A 24,736-nucleotide genomic window follows, 5' to 3' on the forward strand; every position below is an offset into this window, starting at 1 on the left:
AAGATCTAAGACTTGTCAAACCAGAAAAACGCTTCCTCTTACCTTGTTTGGTGGAGAACCAATGGTAAATCCCTAAAAGTCTCACAGCAGGGACATCCCAATGTCCCAGAGGTTTTGTATGTGTTTTATTATCTGTGTGTTAGTTTGTCACGTAATGTCGTACTGTAAGCGTCCAAGTCAAGCAGTAACTACCTTTCCGTATGCTTTCGGTCAACTGAATGCATTTCTGAACCCTGGGGCTAGCTGTGGTCACTTCCTGAGCTGTTTTGGAGCGCAGAAGACGATGCTTTTTCCTCAGGAAGCCGGCCATCCCCTTTCCTTTCCACCAGCTCTGAGCTCCCCCCACCACCTCTCGGACCCTTGGGATCATGGGCACTGTAATAATTACTGAGAGAGGCGTGGATCAGAACTGTAGGCCTGCTGTAATTTCATTGTTTACTGGTTTAGAGATGGCACACATTTCATCCATGTGACTAATGTGACTGTGTAATGCGAGTGAAGTTGATCGGAAAGGGGCAGAATGTGGAGGAGTAGAGCTCACTTTTGGCCAAGTGTTTGTTGAGGCTAATCTCCATCACAAGCCTAGCACATCTGAAGTTGTTTTCTTGCTGTAACAGAAACACAGGGTTGAAATAAGCAGTGCAGACTTGCTGTTTCTCTGTGCCCGGGTCAATGAGTGCACCTGCATTGTCTTTGCATGGGGTAGATTGTTTGTTTTTTAACAGCGAGACACAGTAGACCCATGGATCTATGGACACAACGCTTTGATCACCACTGTGGTAATGGGTGCTATTTATATTGTTTACAAACGTGGCTTTACTTCTTCAAACAGCACATCATTTACACAGCTCTATCTGAAAAACAATGTTTCACTTTCAATGTTTTGTCTTGCTACTTTTTGTTGTTGATGTTGAGAGTCTGTATTGACTTTTTGTTTCTAACACAGCTTGTGTTTTATATTTAAAAAATAATTACATTCTACCATCGTGCAATTCCATGCATGAAGAGCCTATTATTTAGGTTTTAACAGCGTATCAACATTTTTCAATTGGCACAGTTACAATTTTGTAAATTCAAGTCAATTTAACACAGTGTGTCATTTCTTTTTGGAGGATCTATTGACAGAAATGCAATAAAATATACATAACTATGTCTTCAGAGGTGCATAAAGACCTTAAATAATGAAACCCATGAATGGAACAGAACTAGGGGCCTGGCATGGTTCATGGTGCAGAGGCAGGCCTGGTGGATTGCAGGGTAGAGCTGGCGGTGGACCACTGGCCAAACGACCGTGATGGCTAGAAGTTCTAGCCGGTGTCCATCTTGCTAGCAGGCTCTGGACTAGTGACCATGACAGCTGGAGACTCTGGACTGGGGGCCATGACTTCAGGAGACTTTGAACTTGCGGCCCTGATGGCTGAAGACTCTGGACTGGCGGCCATGACGGCTGGAGACTCTGGCTTGACGGTCATGACAGCGTTTGTGAAGTGAACCAACACTGCGGGGAGTGCCGTTTTCCTCCTCCATGACTCCCGGTGTGAATGGGGAGCCACTCAACTGTGAAGCAAAGTCTAAATACTGCTCGAGAGACCAGTGTGGGACATGAGGTTGCATTAACTGAGAAATTTCTCTGTTAAGTCCAAAACGAAAAATGTCTTTCAACGCCACCTCATCAAAACCGATCTGATTGCTGAAGTCCCCTATTAAATCATCCTAAATTCTTGCATGGCCTTGGCATAGACAAAACAGAACTGCTGCTAATTCTGTAACGATTTTCCCCAAAACATCCAAATTATCCATAATAAATCCAAATGTGATCAATAATCCATAACACGAAGACGAGAGACAGAAAACATGACTAGTAGGCAACCATATAACTACATTCAATAACAAGAAACATCAAGATGAGACAAGGCAAGGCATATCAGCAACAATTAGAAATTTTACAGAAATTCCTATTAAAAAATAATGGCCCGTCCCTTGTCTCCCTTGTATTTGTCGTATATCAGTGACTTAATATCTGGTGGTTCGCAAAGTTTCCGGTTAGAGACCATACGTAGCATTACAATCCACATTTCTTAAAAAGTAATTACTTATGCTGACATAAAATAAAATATTTTCATTACTTCGTCCGTGAACATGATGGGCTATCTCCATATGCCTCTGGATGGTGAAAACGACATGTTCCATATTCCACTATCCTACATAAAGTCATTTTGCTTGCCTTTTGCTGTTGTTTTGAAAGTGCGCCATTTTGCGGTCCAAATTTACATATTGTGGCTTTAACCTTGAAATGAGGGAGACTCTGGGTTGTCACTGCTAGATAGCGGCGTAACTAAAGCCCGTTTCTAAAACAGAGGTTACTTACTCAATGTCAGTAACCATAGTAACTTACTCTGTGAATTTAACCTGGTCAGTGTTTTCTGGTAAATCTAGTTTTTTTCGATCTGCTCCCCCCTTTTAAAGCCCAAGTAGTGTACCTCATTCATTCATTCAATACAGTCAATACATTATGTGAAGATTCATAACAATGTACTTTTCAGGAGAGCAATTTAGGACCCGGTTGGAGTTTTGCCATTTCCCTGTGCATTTTTATCAAAACTGAACTATTTTTCTTTACAGTGAATTAGGATATATCAAAATATATCTCATCCATCTTTACATCAAAAAAATCATCCATCTTGGCTGTGCATTACATAAAAGCATATTCTTTCCCTTACATGCCCTCACAAATGGTAGTTTTCTATGGAGGATAAGAAATGACTTCAAGTATATAAATAAAGTGCATGAATGCAGTAATGAAGCAAAAAAGGTTATAAACACTGAACTGAGCTGTGCAGCCATTCCTACCCAAATCTGCTCCAAGCAGGGTGCTGCGCTCAGACCAACTTTGACAAGAAAGTCTGACACTCTAACAAGTGTCCCATACACCATGACATCACTTCTCACTTGAGAACTGATGCGGAGGGATTGTTGGTTGCAATTCGCAACCTCACCATTCATATTTTCATACACTGGACCGGAAATTAATTTGCCGACCCTGGCATTGCCAAAGCTCACCGGCGCCATTTTATGCAACTAGCCCAAAGCGTTTTATTTATGATTGTTGGACTAGTTGTTGATTGACTGTTGATGGATTACAGAGACAATCTGAGAATATTTGCAAATGTTCAATTGCAGTTGTATGAACAACGCAAAATATTTTGAGTGAAATATATTTGCATGAACAATACAAATATATTGATCTGATGTTTTCTCATAAAATGGTTTGTCAGCCAAGTAAAGCACATGCATCTTACACAACAACAAACTTGTGTAACAAAATGAGAGCTCAAAATGGATCCTGCAGATGCTTTGCTGCCCTCTGCTGCCTCTTTCACGTAATCACTCAAGACAAACCAACGATTTGACCAAAATCAAACCATTGCTGCAATTATGTTGATTGGTAATGTTAAAGTTGTTACAGATATGACATCACAAGACAGTGTTGTGTATACATATCATAATTCATTCTTAAATAAAAGGTAAAGGAACACATGACTTCATAGTAATCAAGTACAGATACTCTTTTATTTGGAAAAGAATTGTTCGAATTCATGTATGGGGTGGAACCTTCTCTTAACTGAGAATTTTGTTAAAAATCCATGTCATATACACTGTTTTCTTCAGCTACATAACAATGTAATCCAGCATTTATAAAATTGTGCACTGACTAAATGTAATACATTTTAGTCAATAAGGTTTCTTAATCCTACTTGGAATGTCTTCAAATTGTAAGAAACTAAAAATACAGTGAGTGAAATACCGGCAGTCTGCAAATGTACACACAATAATACAAAAAACAAATAAAGACCTGAAAGCGAAATGCTTGGCAATTCCTAAATAAATTCTTCAAACACAGATTTAAGGTAATTTTAGCTTGAAGCAGTTAACAGTAGCAGCAAAAGCTATTGACAATACCTCGTGGTTTTGTTATAAACAAGTCTTCAACAAAGTCCTTCATAACTATATCAGCATAAGCTATCTGCTTAAACGGAATATGATAAAGTCATCCTTGATATTTAATATTCTTTCTTAAAAATAATTACAAACTTTTAACCACAGTAATAAATACCACAACAAGGAATCTTGTCTAAAAATCTAAAAAGCATCGTACCAAAAATCTTCCACTCCAGTTGTGGTAAATCCATAAACTCAGTCAGTATAATTAAAAAAAAAAAAAATTCTAGTTAAGGTAGAAATAAGGACCTATAATAGTTCATGTTGTGCAGTGTGGAAGAAGTGTATGGCTGTTAAAAACAAGGATAGGTACAGTAATCTGGTATTTGCGTGAAGAACCTCACAAACTGTCATTGTTTTACTCAGAGCTTGTAACTCTGCTTTTTACATAAATAAGTTTTTTCTTTGTTTTGATTTTTTACAAACAAAAAACACACATGCTACTGTGTGTAGATATTGAGCTTGTTTGATATAAGGGACCGAACAGTCGATGGGTGTGTGTGTTTTAGAATCTGCTCAGATTCTCTCAGAGTCAGAAGATCCCTGGCGGTCAGGAAAGATGTGAAGCTGGGGATGTTCGATACCATTGTTGTGGAGATCCTCCTGTTTCTGCAGACCATGAAGTTTATTGACCAATTCTGTGATGAAGACCTTATGAAAAAATATACCAGAAAATATATTTTAAAACGAAATACAAACACAGGTGAACCAAATACTAGTTTTTATTTTAACAGTGTTCAGATATTATTTGCTATTATTTTAAATTAAAATATTATTTTAAAATAATAATACAACAAATAATGTATTATGAATACACAGTAAAACAATTCTGCAACAATTCAATTGAAACCAATATTGAATGCCAATTTGATTCTACTTAAGACACAAAAAATGTTTTCAGTTAGTAGTAATATAAAAGTAAATGATTTAGGTTATGAACAATTTTACCAATTTCCTCTTTAAATCCAAACAGGATACAGGAACGACCTCACTGATTTCATTAAACCAAAATTAGGCTAAATATTACAATATCACTATTCTTGCAAGCTTGACTTGACGCCACCAAGTCCGTCAACAGGGGGCAGCAGAGGAATATCAATGTGTAACATTTGCATAATGGGACGTAAACACAAAAGGCAGATTTCCTGCACTGACACCAAGTCGGTATGTCTACAATGAACCCAAACTCTTTTTTTTTGTCAAAGACTGGCTGTGTGTAGAAAAGGACATTATATAGGTTGATTTAAACATGATGGGGGAAAGGCGGACTTACCTCTGTTTTATTACTGCAGGTATGAAGAATGTCCTGAAAAAAGTAAACAAAAAAGTGATCAACTAAGAAAAAACTAAAAAGGTTGTAATATAGATTTTGTTTTAACAGATGTATTTGACTGAACCTTAAGTTTCTGCATTCTCTCCTCATCACTCTGAAGATCCAGTAGTTCATCAATGTTCACCTCCTCTGGCATTTCCTCCTCCTGTCAGCATAGACAGATTCACCATTACACGTACAGATCTCAAAGCAGTCACCAGTGTATTCTAAATATAAAATATACATGCGATCTGGATGTTTTGGCGTATCGAAATAAACGCAGACCACATAGACAACCGTCTATACTCTATTCTGCAGTAGACCATATCTATATCTATTCAATTTCAAGTTTACTTCTTTTGTTTAAACATTTTCTGTACTTTACAAAACATTTAGATTCGATTAAATTCATGAATCATTATTAGCAGATTCTTTGGTTCCTTGATTCTATAATGATCTCCTCACAGTCACCCATTCAGCATTTTAGTAAACATGTATTAAGTGCATCTTTGTTGTGTCGGGGGGGGATGTGGATACAAAGTAACTATGAATAATATGGAAAATACAGCATTTCTCATTTGTTGCGACATTGCGTCTGGTATAAACACAGTGTATCACTTAACAGACTTTTAAAAAACCCAGTCTAGTGACTTAAGGAACAACACAAACACATACAAACAGGCACTTATCTAAAATAAAAACAGACTTCCTGCTCTACTCAGCATCTGTTAACCTAGGCCTATATTTTGGAGAGATAAACTAGTATCTCCCCTCCCTTATAAAATACAAAAACAGATAACTGCCAAACATTTAAAAAAAACTATACATTCGAGTTGATACTCGGTGCCATACTACTCGTAAACAATATTTTATTAATGAGGTGCTGACTAGTTTGACAAAAAAATGGGACTGACTAACATCTTTATAACTGCACTGGAAAGATTACCTCAAGAAGTGGAACATATGTGTGGTGAATCTCTGTGTTTGGAGAATGATTTAGTTCTTTCTTTTGATTTCATTGTGGCTTGTGTTAACTCCATTTGAAAACAGGTCAAGGGTGATTTTTTAGAACCCGCTAGTAAATCATTTACAGAGGCCGGCCTACAACCTTCCACCCACCTTTTTGAAAAATGAAAGTAGAAGTGAACTCATATTTCCAAATGTTCAAGAAATCAGTTTATCCCTAATAACATCCTATTGCTCAATGGGGAGACTACAACACATCCAAACGGATTCAGTGCAAAAAGGCCAAGACTACAGAACAATGTCTCAACAACCAACTTTGTAATGGCAATTCTGTTGCCAACAGCTTTGAATTACCATCAGAATGGTGAACATCCACACGTGGAACAGGTAAAGAGCTGGGCATGCAGGACCGTCGCGTTTCCTGATGAGGTTACAGAGAGGGAACAGGATTGGCGTGAGTGGACTTTCAAAACCCTGAAGCTGTCAGTGAAAGGTCACTCCGAGTAAGATCCAAGCAGAAAGCCCTACTGGGGCATCAGTGACCTTTCTTTTAACTCCAAATGCCACTCAAAAGACTTGAAACAAACATGCCCCCTCACATACTAAATATACACAGCAACCTTTCAGTATTTTTAAATGATTGACTTTAGATTAGTGGCTAACAAAACTTTTCACAAACCATTACATAAGAACTGACTGTTCTCATTGTTTATATATACCACCAGGCCCGGATTAAGAATTCAAAGGCCCCTGAAACACAAGTGTCTAGTGGACCAAACCATCCCACATGGATGTTTTGAATTATAGGGTCCTCTGTGTAGGAAACACTTCTATTCACAACCTTAAATGACAATATCAACACATGTGCACATCCTCCATCATACAGGATTTACAACACACGATGGCAACAATGCAAATACTGGACCAGCAGCAACAATATAAAAACATTTCCCTGCATACTGTAAAGTCACTGGCATGTGCAAGCAGCACACTCTACAAATGCAGTTCTATCAGATTCTTCCATAATTCAGACATCACGCCGGATTCACAAAACTGTTCTTATGAGAAAACATAAGAACTTTTTAAAGATAAATTATAGGAAGTTCTTGAGAATATTGTTAAGTGCACTTCTCAAGTGCAAAACATCTTCATTTCCTTCAAAATTTGCTCTATATTTTTTGTTCTGTTGAACACAAAAGAAGATATTTTGAAGAATGTTGGACATCAAACGGTTCTGGAGCCCTTTGGACTACCATTGCAATTTTTCCCACTATGGTAGTCGAGGAACTGTTTGGTTAAAAGCATCCTCCAAATATCTTTCTCGGTGTTCAACCAAACAAAGAAATGTATACAGGTTTGGATTGGAACGACTAGAGAGCAATTCGTGACAGATTTTTCATTTTTGGGTGAACTATCCCTTTCAGACAACACTTGTTTTCAAGAAGAAAGAAATATTTGTGCATATAAAGTATATAATTTATATACAAAGTATATATAATTTATATATAAAGTATAACCAACGGTCTCTGGTGAGCATCTGGAATGAAATGAAAACTAAACCAAAATGCTTTAAACATTCTCAGACCTCATGTCATCCCAAATGTAAAGATGAACCAGAGATGGAACCGATATGCGGCCGAGGATAAAGGGACCATAATCTCGTCTTTTTATTAAGCTTTGATAGAGCTGTGAACTAATGGTCCTGTTTAATGGGGCGGGTGATGGCCTGTGTGTGGACCAATAGATAGTGGGAATCTCATTGTGGGATGGGGGTGTAGGGCAGTTTTCAGGACGTCTTTCTTTGTGTAATACAGTGACATATGGGGTCTTCATTTCCACAAGCCCCATCCCCCTCACTCATAAGAAACTGCCCATGAGACAAATATACCATCAATCAATCCCTGGACCAGGAGTGTTAAGAGCAGGCCGTTGTCGGGCTGACTACTGACAGGAAATGAAGGGGGATCTGATTACAGAGTGGGGGCTGTTCCATTTTAGCACCAGATCAAAAAGATTAAAAAAAGATTAGTGCAAAGATTCGAGTTTCAGTGCTATAGTGACGAGGAAGACCAACATCACAAACAAGGAGAATAGTAATGTCTATAGTAATAGTAATGTTTACTTCATCATGTTAATGTGAAGTTTCCAATACTGTTCTAGATAGAATCAATCTGGTTATTGTATAGTGTTTCAACTATGCACATGGGTCCACCTGCACCTAAATGGACCAGACCATCAAATGGTTCAATAAATAATCATATTCAAAATATCCTATGCAAAAGCAATGGGGGGAAAGCACTTTGCATTAAAATAACTAAATTTAGTGGACAGATTCATAGTTGATGGTACAGTGCTATTCAGAGGGCACGGAGATTTACTTTCATTTAAGTTTCAATGTGGACCTGTGTACCACTGTTGGAGACCAAGTATTTCTCTACACACTCAGATCAATGCACAAAGAAAACCATTACAGTATTTAATGTTTTCGGGCGCCTGTTGGCATCACAGAGGCATAGACAGCTCTCCATGTAGGGCAGCAAGCCCGCCAACAAGTCTTATCCACAGCTTGAAGCGTTCAAGATTTCTCCAGAGTTGCTTATGGGAACTGGAGCCTCAGAAAAAAGTCCCCGCCATCCTAAAATACCCGAGACACAGGAATGTGCACAACATTTGTAAGCATTTCTGCATATCAGACATGTTTATTTGTCCTGACTATTTTGTCTTGCTATTTAAGCCTCCCAGGAGAACAACAGCAGCGTGAGCATGCAGTTGCATTAGAAGCCGGATGTGTTCTATCAACAGCTGAATCATACATGTGAAAAATGTGAAATCATAAAATAGTCTTAGAGTTAAATGTGCAGCATTGTGTAAGACCAAGAGGATAATTCATACCGGGTTCAATTTATAAATGTTATGATGTGCTTATATTAAGATTATACTACCCTACACAAAATAAAGTGCATAACTACCAATAAAGTGCGACACCAACATGAATAAATGGGTAAAAGTAGAACTGTTACATGTACAAATTGAACGCACCCCACCCTTACACCGGACGCGACCCGACATAATACATTAGAAACGCATTGGAACCCATTAGCCTATAATTTTGTCTTCACTGGATGCGTTGCGCCTGTTGTGTCCTGTGTAGACAGACCAGCCTCTCTCTACACGAGTCCACAGTAAGAAAGGTTCACGCCCTTAAGAATAAACGTGGGATATACATTGATTCTCACTTCATGTGGAACTCGGTCAAAAATATTCTGAAACTTCCTATTGTAATGAAATGCCTCAAAACAAATAACTCATCACATTTCACATTATATTTTAAAATATTTCAGTCTTTTTTTACATTTCACAGTCTTAGCCATTCCATTGTGGCTCAGACACCTGCTTAACATTTTAGGCACGCAGCTTTAACAGGAGTGCGACTTCACGTGTATAGTGGGGGTTTTAAAACTGCGCCCTACTACGACAAAAAAACGACAACTGGACTTTATTATTTACTAACTATTATTATCATCATCATTGATATTCCAATAAAGGAGCAGCATTAATGAGCATCGCAGCCGTCTGTGCCAGGTAGCCTTGTCATTACATATTAAAAAATATTTGTTCCGTTATTTATTTGTTTATTTGTAATATTATCACTGTGTTCAAGAGGACTCACCCTTCCCAGATAAAGCTCGTCAAGTCCAGAATCAATCCACTTTTCCACATCCAAACGTCTCTGGAGTTCTTTTCTATTATATTTGACAGTGACCCGGGCTTGTCTCTTTTGCACACTCAGTCCAGCTTCCCTGCTGGCTCCTCGGTTCGGCGAGTGGATCTTATTGTTATAACGCCTCCCCACCCGATTCGCAGCCATCTCCAGACTGACCTCCGGGCGGACACTTGCATAAAGATAATTGATCAAGAGTCTGGCGGAGTAGGTGCGCTCTTCTGGCACGAGGTAGCGCTGGTGGTACTTCCACAGCGCGCTGCGCCTCAGGGTCCTAGCTCTGCGGGATTAGTGGCTTACTCGCACTTTAGGATTTAGTTTATTATGAGAGTTTCATTTTTTGTGTGAGGCATTTTCAAGAATTTAACAATATAGGCTAGGTTAAGAGGAGCATGCTACGTTTTTTAAAGATATGAATTCATCTATTTTGTTTAATCGGCGCTTGTGCAGCACAGCTGTTGTTTTTTTCCATTTTCTCCACGTATAATAAGAATCTTTGAGTTTTTTTACTGATTTTTATGTATTTGTTAAGGCAGCGGCTACTTGCACTAAGTGTAAATAGCAATATATTTTGGAATAAGTAGTATATAGTAGATGCTATTGGTACTTATAAATAGGGGCCGATAACGTGATTTGCACCTCAGTATTGTTAAATTAAATATAATGTAAGGGATAATATTGAACTTACATTCACATTTACAGGTAGTCATTTAGCAGACGCTTTTATCCAAAGCGACTTACAAAGAGTTCATGGAGCAATAAGCGATACCTCATACAGGAGCAATAATACAAAAGGTGCTAATACATAGTTACTAGTTTCTACAAAAGCTAGACCACTACCTGTTGAGAGAAAGAGAGAGGGAAAGGTTTTTTTTCTTTTTAAAATATTATGTAAGGGACATTTTTCCAGGCGTATTTCGCAATAACAGCCGGCTGCTTGTACATTATCCCGCATTACACGGCTACTTGGCACATAAGGGAAACTGGACATGAAATGTGAATTTGAAATATTACCGATTGCAGACCTTGCGTGAGGAAAAGGCATTTACTTTCGGTTTTAAGGTAAGAAACGACTTTCAAATGTCACAAACAGGCAATTTGGTTGAATAATTTGTTTAAAAGCATATTTATATTTCATTTGTCAAAAAAAACTCTCAAAAGGATTTGCTGCACTGGGTTATTGTGTTTTTAGTTTTGAGAGGTTGTTATCTAGGAACAGCTAACTGTTCACTTAGAAGGGGGACTCGTGGCCGGGATGATAGGAACTAACTTATCTTCAGTTTATGCTCGTGCGGTCCTGAGCCGTAGCCTACGCAGAGCCGCGAACCCTACGCCGTAGCCTGACGCGCACGTCTCCAAAAATGTAAACACGCCTCAACTCAAGCGCTGTGATTGGTCTGTTTGAACCACTCCCTCAGAACCCCTCCCTCCCCTTACTCAAACGCATTTCCAAATGAATGATCTAAGTAAATGATTTGTTCTTCTCTATTCAACATCCCAAGCTGCAACAAATGTGACTATTTACTTGCCAGGTATCACTGCTAATGCTTGGTTACAACAGGAGCGTGTGCGCACTGACGCCTAGTGGTCATTGCCTATCGACGCGGACAACGACGCAGATGTATAAATAAAAAAAAAACATGTGGCCTACGGGGTAGAGGTTACTGCGCATGTCTGTCGCAGAAGAAAAAATCGGGGTATAGACAAGTTGTTTATTACAGGGAACTTTGCGCACATGACCACTGTGTGATGTCAAAGGATGTCGGGAGCGGCGGGGCTATAGACCGCCCGCTCCAGTCTGAAATACATTTTGTTGTAGGCCTACTTGTATGTGTGTAATGACAATAAATTAAATCCAATCAAAGTACACAAGTTACCGACCGGTAAAGACGCTTTCATTCAGAAATGCAGCAAGATCCGTGCTGTGTCTGACACTTTGAAATGCTCCACACGCTGCCAACATATTTGCTGCATTATTTATAATGCGTCTCTGCGCTGGTTGCTCGATCATGTCATACGTCATGGGAAACATTTATTCGGCCGGATATCGTTAGGTTGCCGATCATTCGGTGATTCCTTAAAGCAGGGGCGCAACTACCCAATGTTAGGGGGGTATGCAGAAACAATTTTGGCGCCCCCCTGCTAAATAAAAAAGTGTGCCGGACATCATCATGTATGGGCTTGAAATAATAAAGGTTTATTTTAAAAGTATATCGGACAGCTACTGTAAGCCTACCATAATTATATGGTATATGAACACAAATATATAAAAATGTATTCATGGAAATTTCTCTGCCATTTCTTTCTTTTTGCCGTATCTAAAACGTACAGATCCGTACCGAAACGTGACACAAGTGTATCGTTGTAACCGTTACACCCCCACCTTTTCAATATTAATAATATTAAGAAATGAATCCGTTGGTATCAAGTTGGTTTCAAGCTCCCTCTACACTTCCACCTAATGTTAGACCTACCTGTTGCTTTCCCCTGATCCACCATCCTCACACCTGAATAAAATGAACTCGGTGTTAAATATAGCAGCCTAAATAAAATGTTTAAATCAGCCTAGGGATGGCATCAGATAAGACAACTATTATGCAGTAAGGTTGTGCTGCTGTTGAAATTACATTAACATTTGGGATTTTAAAAAGTACAAATATGACACACACACACACACACATATAGAAAAGTCAATACAGGGTCACATCTCTCTCTTTAAAGGTCTGTGCTGATATATATACATACGTACATACATACATACATACACATATAGCACAGATCTTTAAAGAGAGAGAAATGTGGCCCTAATTACAGCTTCCATGTCACCCAGCAGATTTAAAGTAGCCTGTATGTCTGACAGCACAGCTGAGCTAACATGAAGCTAATGGTAAAAAAAATCCATGATAAACCAGCCTTATTGCATTAGTAATGTTTTCCAGCTTCTAGTCATTTATTGTGCATGCTACCTTATATTTACCAGTTCTTATTTTACTTTAATAAAATTGAGAAATGTCATGCATGGCATTGGTACAATAGGGTTTAACCAAAATCTAAATGTAGATATCAGCAGCAACATTATTTTGCATTAAGTTAGCAAACACTTGCCAGTCAACATTTATATTTGCAAGCCTCCAAGTTTGCTAGCAAATCTATTTATTCCGACGGTCGATTGCACAGCAAGCTCGCTAGCTAACGTTAGTCTGTTAACATGAATATTGTATTTGCAAGAATAGACGTCACATTTTAAATCCTACCTGTTGCCTTTCACCATCCACGTATTTAGCTGCTGTCGCATCCCTTGACAGGCCATCTCCTTTTTCCATCTTTCTTTTTCTATTTTTAGCCCCCGAAGGCTTTTTTGGTTTATCCATCTTTTTCTAATTCAAATTTCAACGACAACTCACCAACGTTACTGCGTACTTAACGTAACTCACGGCGCCCCGCCCACTCGCGAGGTTACCCTTCTATGTCTAAATAAATTATATGATGGAATCTTATGAGGGCACCAGTGCCGCCTAGCCTGTTACTCCTCTTAAATGTATATAATTTTTTATATATACAATAACTTTGTATATAACTTTTATTATTTAAAAAATTTTAAACCATCGTGTTGGCGCCCCCCGTGGTGCAGCGCCCCTATGCGCCGCATATAGCGCATACCCACTTTTTGCGCCACTGCCTTAAAGCCCTACACCTACCCCCCAAACTTTATGAAAAATGGGTTTGGGAGAGGCACTGGGGTGGGAGGGATGCGTTATCTTAAGCGATAGCCGGTAAGATGGTTTCCCTATTTATAAGCGAGCTCGCTTGGGCTGATTGCGTATGTGCGGTGATTGCTGATTATGCTCCGGCTCCTATCGAATTTTGTTGATTAAACATTATATATTGGTGGGCGGAGCTAGTGCTAATAGTCTCTGCCAACAAGGCGGGCTTTTTGTATTCAGTGTTAGACACTCCATTTTTTAAATACTGTCCAAAAAAACGTAAAAAGTACAAATTTAAGCAAATTTACGGTTTTTTATTAGGCTGTGTAGCTGTGTCTAATTCAGTTATTTTCACAATGTTACGTTATTTTGGTACGATGTACAATCCCACTAGTTATCAACGTAGTAGATGCGTTCGTATAGTTCACCACTGCACAACATGCACAAAACTCTTCATAAAAAGAAAATGCAATGGATGAAAACTACTGTAAAAATAATACAAACTAGGTCCATCAGTGTTTTGACACAACAGAATCTATTTAGTAGCTTGCTTCGATTAATTTAGAATAGAGCCTTTAAAAATCGAGTACAGGACAACTTTAAAAGTAATATATATTGAATAATCAATATATGACATCAGCATGTTTTCAACAAATAAGTTAAACAAAATATATTTAAAAAACACTTCATGGAAATAAAATAAATACATGAAGGGATATTTACGGCCTAAAAAATCTCTCACTCTCATACATTAGAAAAGAAACAGATCAGTGCCATTTTGAACTTATCATAATGTTCACAGTTGAACAGTTTCAAGCAATCCCTAAGACCTTGGGTTTTATGCATGTTGTGTCTTTACATGTTATGAACAAGTTCCTGCTTATTTCACTGACAAAAGCTCAATGATAGCGTGACTTCCAGATAGCATGCGCACTTGCGTGGGACAGTAGGAGGATTTATAAAAAGGCAAACAATGACGTCACGAAGGAGGAAGTTGTTTGTTTTATTTCCCAGGACAGAAGACACACACACACACACCTGCTGCGTTCGCACAGTCAAGTAAGAGATCGAGTAAAGTTTAATTTATTTGTGTTTTAGTTTAAGCTCGTTAGTAACCGAGTATAGCCGAGAATTCACAGGTATATTCGAGCACAGTACTTGTAAGAATGGCTCAGGTGTGGTTTACCTGCGTCGTTGCGTTTCTTTGTTGTCTCCCTCTTCTGAACGCGTGTACATGGGACCCAAACACGGACGTGGAACAGAGTCTGGATTTTACATCGTACGATAATGGCGCAGCTATCCTGGCTTACCTGCCCGATATATCAAACGCTGAAGAGTGTCAACGGGCCTGCTGTGATAGAGACGTCTGCCAGCTCGCTCTCATCGGGACTCCGGCGGACGGGAAGTCAGAGTGCCGCCTGGTGAGCTGCGTTAAAGACGGCGTCGACGTCTGCGTCCTGAAGCCCAGCACGCAGTTCAAGGTGTACCGCAAAATCGACGTCGCAGGTGATTTGTTTCCCCACAACGAGTCTGAGGTTCGCGCTGCTTTCACGACAGGTAATTATTTGTAGTCATTTTTTTAATCACGATTTTGTATTATTGTAGTTACACGAAGTAGGTAAACTATGGATCGTAAATTGGATTAGTTTAAGCAACATCAAAATGCCGTTGTTAAAACAAAGTTGGGGATGAAAAAGTTTATTATGTCTGTAAACATTCATGTGTAGGCTAAAGTTTTGAATAAACAGAAATATAAAATGTAGTAAGGTTGTGGTTACTGTGATTTTAATACAAATAAAACGAATAAACCATGTTTACTATAGTTAAACTATGGCTGTTGACTCTACATAAGTAGATAGAAACCCTTCCCCTTTTCAAAGCTGTCCTGCAGCATTATGTCAAAGACCTGACCAACCAGTACTCCAGGTTTAACAACCTACAGTAAACAAATGCAGGATGAAGGGCTTAGTTGCTTATTTCCATTACTAAATTACATTTTAGTAGGTGTTTTTGACACCTGAAGAAATGTTAGAAGTGAAAAGATCTTGTTGATAGATTCTGAAACAATGTCTGAAATTTTCTTTTCAAAATGTGCTTTGCTGCTCTTTTTGTAATTACCTATAGCCTGGACAGTGCCTTTTTATATATTCAACAAATGTACCTCTTATGTGTTTTTAGATGACTGCCGTCTGCCAAGTGTGGTTGGAAATTGTCGTGCCGCCTTTCCACGATTCTATTACAATGTCACCAGTCAGACTTGTCAGCAGTTCGTCTATGGGGGCTGTGGGGGAAACAACAATAACTTTGAGACCCAAGAGGCGTGTGAGACATTGTGCAGTGGGGTGAAAGGTAAATATCACACTTAGAAACAGACAATGTTTCATGCTGAGTTCACACACTTACTGAAAATAAATATTGACACTATAAAGAAAAATCCCATGGGATGGATACATTGTTTAAATTTGACATTATAACATTTTATGAAGATGTTTGCTCTGTTCTTCGAATTTGTCATTTTTAGGGTAATGCCTTTGGAATGCCGAGATAAACATGGTACAAAAAACAGAAGCTGTGACGACAGCAGTGTAATATTTTTATTAAACATGCCTATTATAATATTATCTAAAATATCTTAGTGGTTTTTAATCTTTACCTATAGTAAGTCATAACAAATTGACTGAATTGGAATATGTTCATACCTATAATATTTATCCGCTGTATGTCAGCGGCCAGGAGTTTATGTGAAATACATGTGATTGGATGCAAATAAATAAACAAATCCTGAATATAAGGGCAGGTGCTATTTGCATATAGATAATGCCTGCCTTGGCTTTGAGCATCCAGAATATATACAGCTACATAAAAATGAATAGACAATTTCAAAATTATTTTAAGTTTTTCTGAATTTACTGTTAATAGGTATGTGTTTAGGTAAAATTATAATTTTATTTGATAACCTTGATGTTATCACAGTTTTCATGTGATTTGTCATGCTGTCAATCTTTCACATTGCTGTCGAATGACACAATACATCTAGAAATGCTGATGAAAGGCGACTCTAAAGTGGCAATTGTTGAACAATTTAGTGTATGAAATGAAACAACCTTTTCTTAACAAGATCAGGCACTAATCCAGAACCCTCAGTGTGGTCCGTGGTTGGCTAGGTGCTTAAAATGGCCAGTCTGCTGTTTTGTGTCTTTCCATATTTGAATGGCCTTGATGTGATTTTCACGTTGGCTTCAGCTTTGTTGTAGTAAAAGTTAAGTCAGGTTGATGTGCACACTGCATAATTATCAGGAAGTCCTCAAAGTAAACATTTAACTAGTCCCAACTAAATAATCGGTAAACATAGGTATTTTGCTACAGGTGGATAATAAAGGAAAGAATAATAACAGTGAGATGTGACTAAATATTCTCTTTTCATGAAGAACGTGGTTCTTGTTTCTCCGTTTTTGGATAACCGGTTGGGTGACCTCTGTGCGGGTGGATTACCTGTTCTCAACAAAAATGTGACAAGCACACCATGTTTTTTTGTTGTTAATGTTGGCAATTGTTTTTAAGTCTGACACACGTAAGCCTTAAACCCATGATCACCCAAGATAGTTTCTGTTTTCTATAAAAACAGTTGAAAATGGTACATTTTACTGTTGCTATTAGCGAATTTTGAGGAATTTTCAAGTTACAACACCCTTTGGCTATTTTAAGTGTTAAGCATTCTGACAAAGTGAGTATGCAAATGCCAATAGTCTGTGATTTCTATTCCTAAATAGATTCTCATGCTGTGTCTCAACGCAGTAGGATGTCCAACCCTGAAGACATAAGTGGTAAGCAAAACCATCTTACTGTTAAGCTTAACATGAAATATTCCTCCACCCTCATATCATTCCACTCCAGCATGATTATAGTGTTTTCAATTTTCTAAATGTTATTTTCTATTTCTTCTGAAGCCATATGCTCCAAGATTGATGGTTTGGTTCCTCACACAAAGCTTTGATTCAATATGCATTGAAATTATACTAAGTGACAGCACCTGGCTATTATGAATTTGTCATTTCTACTGTTGTGTTTCACAAAATAATACAGCAATCCGACAAGGATTAGTAATGCTAAATATTTTGGTAATTTATCTTTTGTGTTTCCTAAGAACTTCTTTATATTTCTATATTTTGCTTTTCGTATCCATTGTACCTAATGTATGTGACAAAACCGCATTTTTTTCAGTACTCTGTATCTTTCTCCTCAGCTGATGAACCCAAGGCTTTTCCTAAAATGACATCTGAGGAATTTGAAGGTATTTCAACTGTGTTCTTGTTGTGTTTGGATTAATGGTGTTAGTTTTCTTCTAATCCTAGTCTGACCACACCTTTAAAACGTGTATAGCCACACTAGAGCGCTTATCTGTTTTGTCGTGTCAGAGAAGTGTCTGGCCCCTTCGGTAACCGGACGCTGCAGAGCCTCCATCAGACGCTACTTCTACAACAAAGGCACCTGTGAACAGTTTATCTATGGAGGCTGCAGAGGCAACAAGAACAATTATGAAACTGAGGAGGAATGCATGACAACCTGCACAGGTACTGGCGATGTCATTTCCTGATCATCTATTATCCCCAAAACATAGAGAAAAACATACTTCTTGATAGAAGTGTCACAATATACCGGTATTGGTAATTACTAATGACAATTTATAGGGAGCTTGACCATTATCTAATTATTCTCAGTTATGGACAGTTCTTATTTGTTAATATGTTTGCATTCCAGTCACTGTCGTTTCCAGAAATGAGGAGGCACATCTAGAGCTGGTAGCACCTGTAACCCCCAGTTCACCTAACCAAGGTAAAATAACACGATGTCACACATATAATTAGATACTATTTCAGTCTTCCCTAAAATATCTTCATGTGCCCTATACAAATATATTCAGCAGTAATTTCGAAATGTTAACAAACTTTTTTGTTGACAAAACATTTGTATCCCAACTTCCAACACACAGAAGCCTGTTCCGCACCTGCTGAGTCTGGCTCTTGCCGTGCAGCCTTCCCAGTGTTTTACTTTGAGTCCAGTACCCAGTCCTGTAAGCCCTTCATCTATGGAGGCTGCGGGGGCAACCAAAACCGCTACGGCAGTGAGGAGGAGTGCATGTCAGCTTGTTCAGGAAATCAATGTAAGATAAAGCCAAAATCCTGCCTTTTGTATTTCAAATAGCACAACTCTAGACTGTTTTGGTTTATTTTGTGGTACATTTATTTTTCTATAGGGAGTCTTCAAGGACAACGTAGACGTTGGACTCCAGGTAAGAAACTGATACATTGTGAAATTTATGATATCTGTATTTCACAATTAAGTGGTGCTTGCTTTTGTTCTTCTCCTGTAATAAAAGCAACTCCTGACCAGACACACATTAAAAGATGCATTTTATATTTCACAAGCATAAATAACAACCATTAATGTCTCATTTCCAGCCTTCTTCATAGTGGCCACCCTGGCCATCATGTCGGCCGTTCTGCTGGTGGGTTTGATCCTGATCGTAGTGCGCAGGAGCGCCAGAAGGTTCCTCATATTTGATGATAAGGAGGAGTTACTGCCTGCTGATGAGTGGTCTTTTGCGCACTCACCTAAAACAGTCTTAGAGTAAAGCTGGAGGCCGTCTCACTTCTTTTGTTGTCTGGTACAAATGTCCATCTCGTGACACTCCATGTCAGACTTAATTCAAACTAATAGGAATTTAATATGGGATGTTGCACTAACCTTTGGTGAATTGGTCTAAAAAGAAATACTTCTGTTACTTTCTTTTTCACCTTCAATACTTTTTATGTGTAGGATCATACAAAGTATAAAAGTCATGGATGTATTTATTGTCACAAACAATTATAATAATGCAAAATATGATGAAGTGATTTCAGAGGAGCTTTAAACTTATATAAAAATTACTGTTTTAAATTCTTAAGGCACATTTTATTTATGTGGTCTTTGAAAGCCTATGACAGATAATGACTTGAATTATATTTGACACGAAACAAATTCATCAAAACCTTTATTATTAACATTTGGTCTTTTCTCACTATTTCCCTAAAAAGGTCATTATTCATTTTCTACTAATAAAATGTAGGTAATAATCTGACATGAAAAAAGATTGTTTCATAGTCAAAGTATCATTAAAATGACAAAAAAGCAATGAAAACAAATTGAGAACTCTTAGAAATGCAACTGATGTAGCGTCTGTATGCTGTACTTATGTTTTACACTGGAAAATCTGTTAATGACTGCAATTAAATAAACTGTGATTAAATGTAAAAGGAACCCTTTCAAAAAAGCATTGTTATTTTGAAAACTCTACCAAGAGAAATTGCATTAGCTTTGTTAGCATGTGAAAAAGCATTATAGGAAACCACTAGGCCTATATAAAACCTAGCAAAATAAGGATGTGTAACCTAGCAAATAAGGATGTAAAACCTCTATGATAAGGCAGATTTTAATAAAACATTTAACCACAGTGTTCTTAGGGCAATGATCTTTTCCCCATAAATATCACACTAGGGGAGGTTGTCACGTGTGTTGTACAGTATGTCATTTTATACAATTATTTAATTTCTGATCCAAACAGTGATACTTTTATGAAATGCTTCTTTTATATAGTTATTTGAAATGCTGCTGTAAATGGTATTAAATATCCTATGGTACATCAAATAAAGATAGGCCTATGTTGTGGAAAAAAGCTTTAAGTTTGAAGCATGGAATTCTCAAATCATAGTCTTAAAGACATTTACACATTTTGTGTTTTTTTTGCAGGTTAACATAAAGTATGCGCAGAAGCAAAATGGCAAGCCAAAAACGTGACAACAAGCTTGAGTCTTTCAAACAAATGCAGTTTCTTCAAAACACCAAAAATCAAGCAACTGGTTGTTTCATCTGAATGCCCACTAGAGGGTAATGGTGGGTTTTAATTTAGCTCCAAGGCATGGGTTGGGTTTTCAAACTTTTTTGTCAGCCAAACCCCTATGACCTAACACATTAACTTGAAGTAGGCTACCCGAGAGGTACCTGTGAGGAAGTAAATATTTCAGTCATTTTATAGCACATTTGCATGTATAACTTGAACAACATAATTTTTGTATTAGTTTTTACATAAGTTGTCATTTCTAATCATTCCTTCGTCATGTAAAATATTTTCAAAGTAATAGAAACTACTGGGTGACAGTGTCACACCTTACGAACCCCCTGCAATTCCCGCGTAAACCACTAGGGGTTCGCGAAACCCATTTGGGAACCCTGGTCTAAAGGAATGCAAAGAAATTAAGTATTAAAGTGTCTGCTTTTTTCAAACAATAACGTGTCGCACAGCATTTGAATCAAAAATAAATAACTGATACACAAGTTAATCCTTAGGTAGGTAAAAAAAATATATTCAAGTAGGAAGTCTCCATGGGCACGTAGACTGGAAAAGTGAGATCATTCATAATTTACATCCTGTTCTAAACCCCTTAGCATCCAGTAAGTAAAAATGTATATGCTCAGATATAAATTTAGGTTTGTATTAATATATCCTCACCGTCAACAAAAAAACTACAGCATAAAGCTGTAGTTGGTTTACAGCTACAGCCAAAGTGATCCTAATTTGTAACCTTTTATTTCGTCCCTTTTAAATGTTAGATTGAATGTAAGAGAAAGTCCCTCACGCTCTGAGTAGCTTTTGGAGTAGCATTTCTTTGTCTCCAAAAACCAAGTGCTCTGAAATTAGGTCATAAAGACCGAGCGATTAGCTCATTTCCCAGTCATGTAAACCCCCCCCCTCCGCTCACACAAACCAGCAAGGCAGGAGAACACAAGAAAAGTTTATTCATCCTGTGCGTGGAGTACTAGGACGTCTTTAAACCAGGAACAACCCAATGAGCCACTTTTAAAAACTGCAGTTATAGAAAAGATCAGTAGAATTCACTCTGGAAACAAGTATAAGATAAAGAGTGTGCAAGTCTCGCTAATCCCTACTAATCTTTAGTCAGATAAATGTGACAGGTTTGTAGAAGATGCAGCGATACCCGGAGGTGCAGTAGAAGGGATTACTGGGGTCACTCATCCCAAAGTTCCAGTGTGGGAAACGTGCAGTGTTTACACATAGCCCCAGCAGCCTTCTCATTCATCTAGAGCAGTGCTCAAGCACGTTGTAAATGCTCTTTATGTTTGAGTGTGTATCTGAGCCTTGGCCTAAGTAACCCCTGCATGTTGTCAGTGCCCGTGGTCATCTGGTTTCCATCTCACACGAGTGTAATTGTGCTTATTTAGTGTGACACCCTCCTCACTCTTAACACCAGCTGCCCGACTAACTGCAGAGATGCTCTACATTCCGTGAATATGAATGTGCCAAGCCCCCTAATGCACCCAAGCACACGTTATTTCTTTGTGAAGCTTTATCTTGCCTTAAGGTTTAGTGTACAACAGTCTGCAATAGGTGTACTTTTGAGTTTGAAGAACCTAAAGTTTTTTTTACAGTTGCCTCACACATATATTTTGATAGCTCACACTTGTAAATGTATATGCTGCATTAGATAACAAATATAAAACCTATGATGAATCAGTAGCTTATATCTTTAAACTAAAAGCCAGGTGTCCTCGCAGATTAGACACATTAAATATTTTCCACCACATTTAACAACAAGATCACACTCTTAAAAAAGGTGCTTCCAAAGGTTCTTTGATTCTATAGAAGAACCAATTGGTTTCATAAAGAACCTTTAACATCTGAATAAACCTTTCTGTTTCACAAAAAGGTGCTTTGTGGTGAAAAAGGTTTTTTAGATTATAAAAAAGTAAGAAAGAGTTCGGCTGAAGGGTTCTTTGTGGAACCAAAAATGGTTCTTCTGAGTAACTTTATTTTTAGGAGTGCATGTCCAAATTCTCTTTTTTCATTATTTTAAGTAGTATATCATTTGTTTGTAGTAAATGTCTCATAGTGAAGGTTCTGCTGTAAATGTTTGATGATGCAAATTTCTAGAAAATAAGTTTAATTTCACACACCCTTATGTTATTCCAAACCCGTTCGACAAAACACAAAAGCAGATGTTTTGAAGAACGCTGATAACAATTGGTCCCAATTGACTTCCATTGTATGGACACAAAACCACTGAGATATTTCTCAAAATAACTTCTAGGGAAGAAAGAGTCACATACAGGTTTTGAATGACATGAGGTTGAGTAAACGATCACAGAAAGATCCCTTTAATATAAGTTTAAATATTTATAAATAGTTTAATCCAATGACATTCTTACAATTTTAAGGGCAACTTGAATTGTCTTTTCTGGTTTCTCAGATATTTTTTGCTTCAAAGAACAAACCCATGAAAGTTGAGGTGTGGGAAGGCTCATATGGTTTGCTCTCCTGCAGTGAGTTTGTTGCTCTGAAGTGTTGTTTACTCTAATAAAACCCATGACCCCTTTGACCCTGCATTAGTGCCTCCACCGCTGTAGCCCTCTGCACCTCTTGGCCCTGTCACCACATCTTTAGTGCCTGACAACAGACTACACTGAAGAACACCAGAAGACCAACACACAAACCCCAGCTGATTCAAACCAGAGGACAGAGCCAAGACAGAACCGCAGGGGTGAAAATAGATGTTGAAAATCTGGAAAGTCAGGGTTATGATAAATGACATAGGTGATAAGGAGAGAAGCAGAAAAGAGTGCGCCGGGGTGAAAGGCAGCGCTCCTGGTGATGTCATGGCTTTGGAAAGGGCCGGGCTTGTGCAGAGCGGGGGGAGGGTCATGGATCGGATCTTGGCAGAACAGGGGACTGTAATTTGAGTGACCCCCATCTCAAATTGAAAGCAGTTGTGAACCCTCTCGAGGATAAACTTTAGCTATCCAGACTCTGCTCGGTGTTCCCACGACACAGTCCGACCTCCCTCCCAACTCCGTCCTGATGTCCATTCTTTCTTTCGTTCCTTTCCTAAAGTCGCCAGCCTCCCTGCCTATAAATGGGAAGTCTGGTGGCAGTTCCGAAGAACGAAAAATGGTCAAAATAAGAAGAGCCAGGCTCACAGCTTCACCCCTTATCTCTTTCTATAAGACAAATGCTTGTTTTATATCAACATCTGCGATCTACGATGCGTTTTCAAGCTGAGATACAGAGTAACCAAGGTATTTTAAAGCGATAGTTCAAAGAAAGTAAAAAATTCCGTCATTTAATCGAATTTTTCCAAACCTGTATACATGTCTTTGTTCTGCTAAAGGCGAAGGAAGATAGTTGTAAGAATGTCAGTAAAATACCAGATCTCATCCCCCATTTACTGCCAAAGTAGGGAAAATACATTCTATGGGAGTCAATGGGGGATAAGATCTGTTCAGTTACTGACATTCTTACAACTATCTTGCTTTGTGCTTAGCAGAACAAGAAATGTAAACAGGTCTGAAACAATCTGAGGATCAATAAATGATTTATTTTTGGGTGAATTATCCCTTTAAGAGAAATATGAGGTAGAAGGTCTAATGTTTTTGCATTTTCCCAATCTGTCCACTCATTTTGACTATGAAATTAGTTGTTTCAGCAAAGTGCTGAAGCCCAGATATTTCTGGATCGATCGTGACAGACTTTACTGAAGAAACATGACCCGTGGAAACAAAGGCTAGTGTTCTGGATTGATTTGGAAAACATTTGAATGTCCTCTTGTAGAAAATAATTATGTAGGTAAAAATCTGAAATCTAGCTAAAATTTTTGTCATCTTTTGGCTGTATACTTGATTATATGCCTTGCCCAAATAAACAAATCCACATACAGAACCGATGAGCTCCATTGCATTATCTTGGACGACACATTGCCTATATTATACTAACTGTTGCTAAAATGTTTCCAGACTGCAGAGCTGTAATGTTTTTTTCACTCCGTTGTATCTTTTGTTAGGATCACAGTCCAGAGTACCAGCGTGGTAAAATGTGTGTCACAGCCAAGTATGTGTGTGGCAGACTTTACAAGCTATGAATCGTATTTATGGATGGGTATGAATTGTAGGTTTGTGTCACTTTGAAATGAGTTATTTTTGCAGATG

General features: G+C 38.2%; 2 protein-coding genes across 3 annotated transcripts; one reads left to right on the plus strand and one right to left on the minus strand.

The window, feature by feature from the left end:
- Positions 1–3,543: 3,543 nt before the first annotated feature.
- Positions 3,544–13,425, minus strand: ppp1r14ab (protein phosphatase 1, regulatory (inhibitor) subunit 14Ab). Of its 2 annotated transcripts, none has more exons than XM_079481125.1 (4): positions 9,948–10,255; positions 5,397–5,477; positions 5,273–5,305; positions 3,544–4,650 (listed from the first exon to the last, which is right to left on the minus strand). In XM_079481125.1, exons 1-4 carry the CDS (start codon positions 10,143–10,145, stop codon positions 4,516–4,518), a joined length of 447 nt encoding a protein of 148 aa, XP_079337251.1. In that variant the 5' UTR covers positions 10,146–10,255; the 3' UTR covers positions 3,544–4,515. The 2 variants fall into 2 exon arrangements, with proteins under 2 accessions (XP_079337251.1, XP_079337252.1); XM_079481126.1 differs by lacking the exon at positions 9,948–10,255 and adding an exon at positions 13,253–13,425 and having other exon boundaries at positions 3,553–4,650.
- A 1,304-nt stretch (positions 13,426–14,729) lies between these two features.
- On the plus strand, positions 14,730–20,408 carry spint2 (serine peptidase inhibitor, Kunitz type, 2). The gene is made up of 9 exons (XM_079481127.1): positions 14,730–15,259; positions 15,881–16,051; positions 17,473–17,526; positions 17,946–17,993; positions 18,118–18,273; positions 18,461–18,535; positions 18,693–18,863; positions 18,957–18,992; positions 19,162–20,408. Exons 1-9 carry the CDS (start codon positions 14,869–14,871, stop codon positions 19,332–19,334), a joined length of 1,275 nt encoding a protein of 424 aa, XP_079337253.1. The 5' UTR covers positions 14,730–14,868; the 3' UTR covers positions 19,335–20,408.
- The last annotated feature ends 4,328 nt before the right edge of the window (positions 20,409–24,736 follow it).

The sequence above is a fragment of the Barbatula barbatula genome, assembly GCF_947034865.1.
Source record: "Barbatula barbatula genome assembly, chromosome: 19".
NCBI lineage: Eukaryota > Metazoa > Chordata > Actinopteri > Cypriniformes > Nemacheilidae > Barbatula > Barbatula barbatula.

Bases quoted from the DNA above. Each gene is read 5' to 3' on its own strand.
- ppp1r14ab (XM_079481125.1), bottom strand. From the start codon at position 10,145: ATGGCTGCGAATCGGGTGGGGAGGCGTTATAACAATAAGATCCACTCG. The intron at 5,478-9,947 runs GTGAGTCCTCTT...CTATGCTGACAG, and splicing joins ACGAGCTTTATCTGGGAAGG to GAGGAGGAAATGCCAGAGGA. The intron at 5,306-5,396 runs GTTCAGTCAAAT...TACTTTTTTCAG, and splicing joins AGAGAATGCAGAAACTTAAG to GACATTCTTCATACCTGCAG.
- spint2 (XM_079481127.1), top strand. From the start codon at position 14,869: ATGGCTCAGGTGTGGTTTACCTGCGTCGTTGCGTTTCTTTGTTGTCTC. The intron at 17,527-17,945 runs GTAAGCAAAACC...CTTTCTCCTCAG, and splicing joins CAACCCTGAAGACATAAGTG to CTGATGAACCCAAGGCTTTT. The intron at 18,864-18,956 runs GTAAGATAAAGC...ATTTTTCTATAG, and splicing joins AGCTTGTTCAGGAAATCAAT to GGAGTCTTCAAGGACAACGT.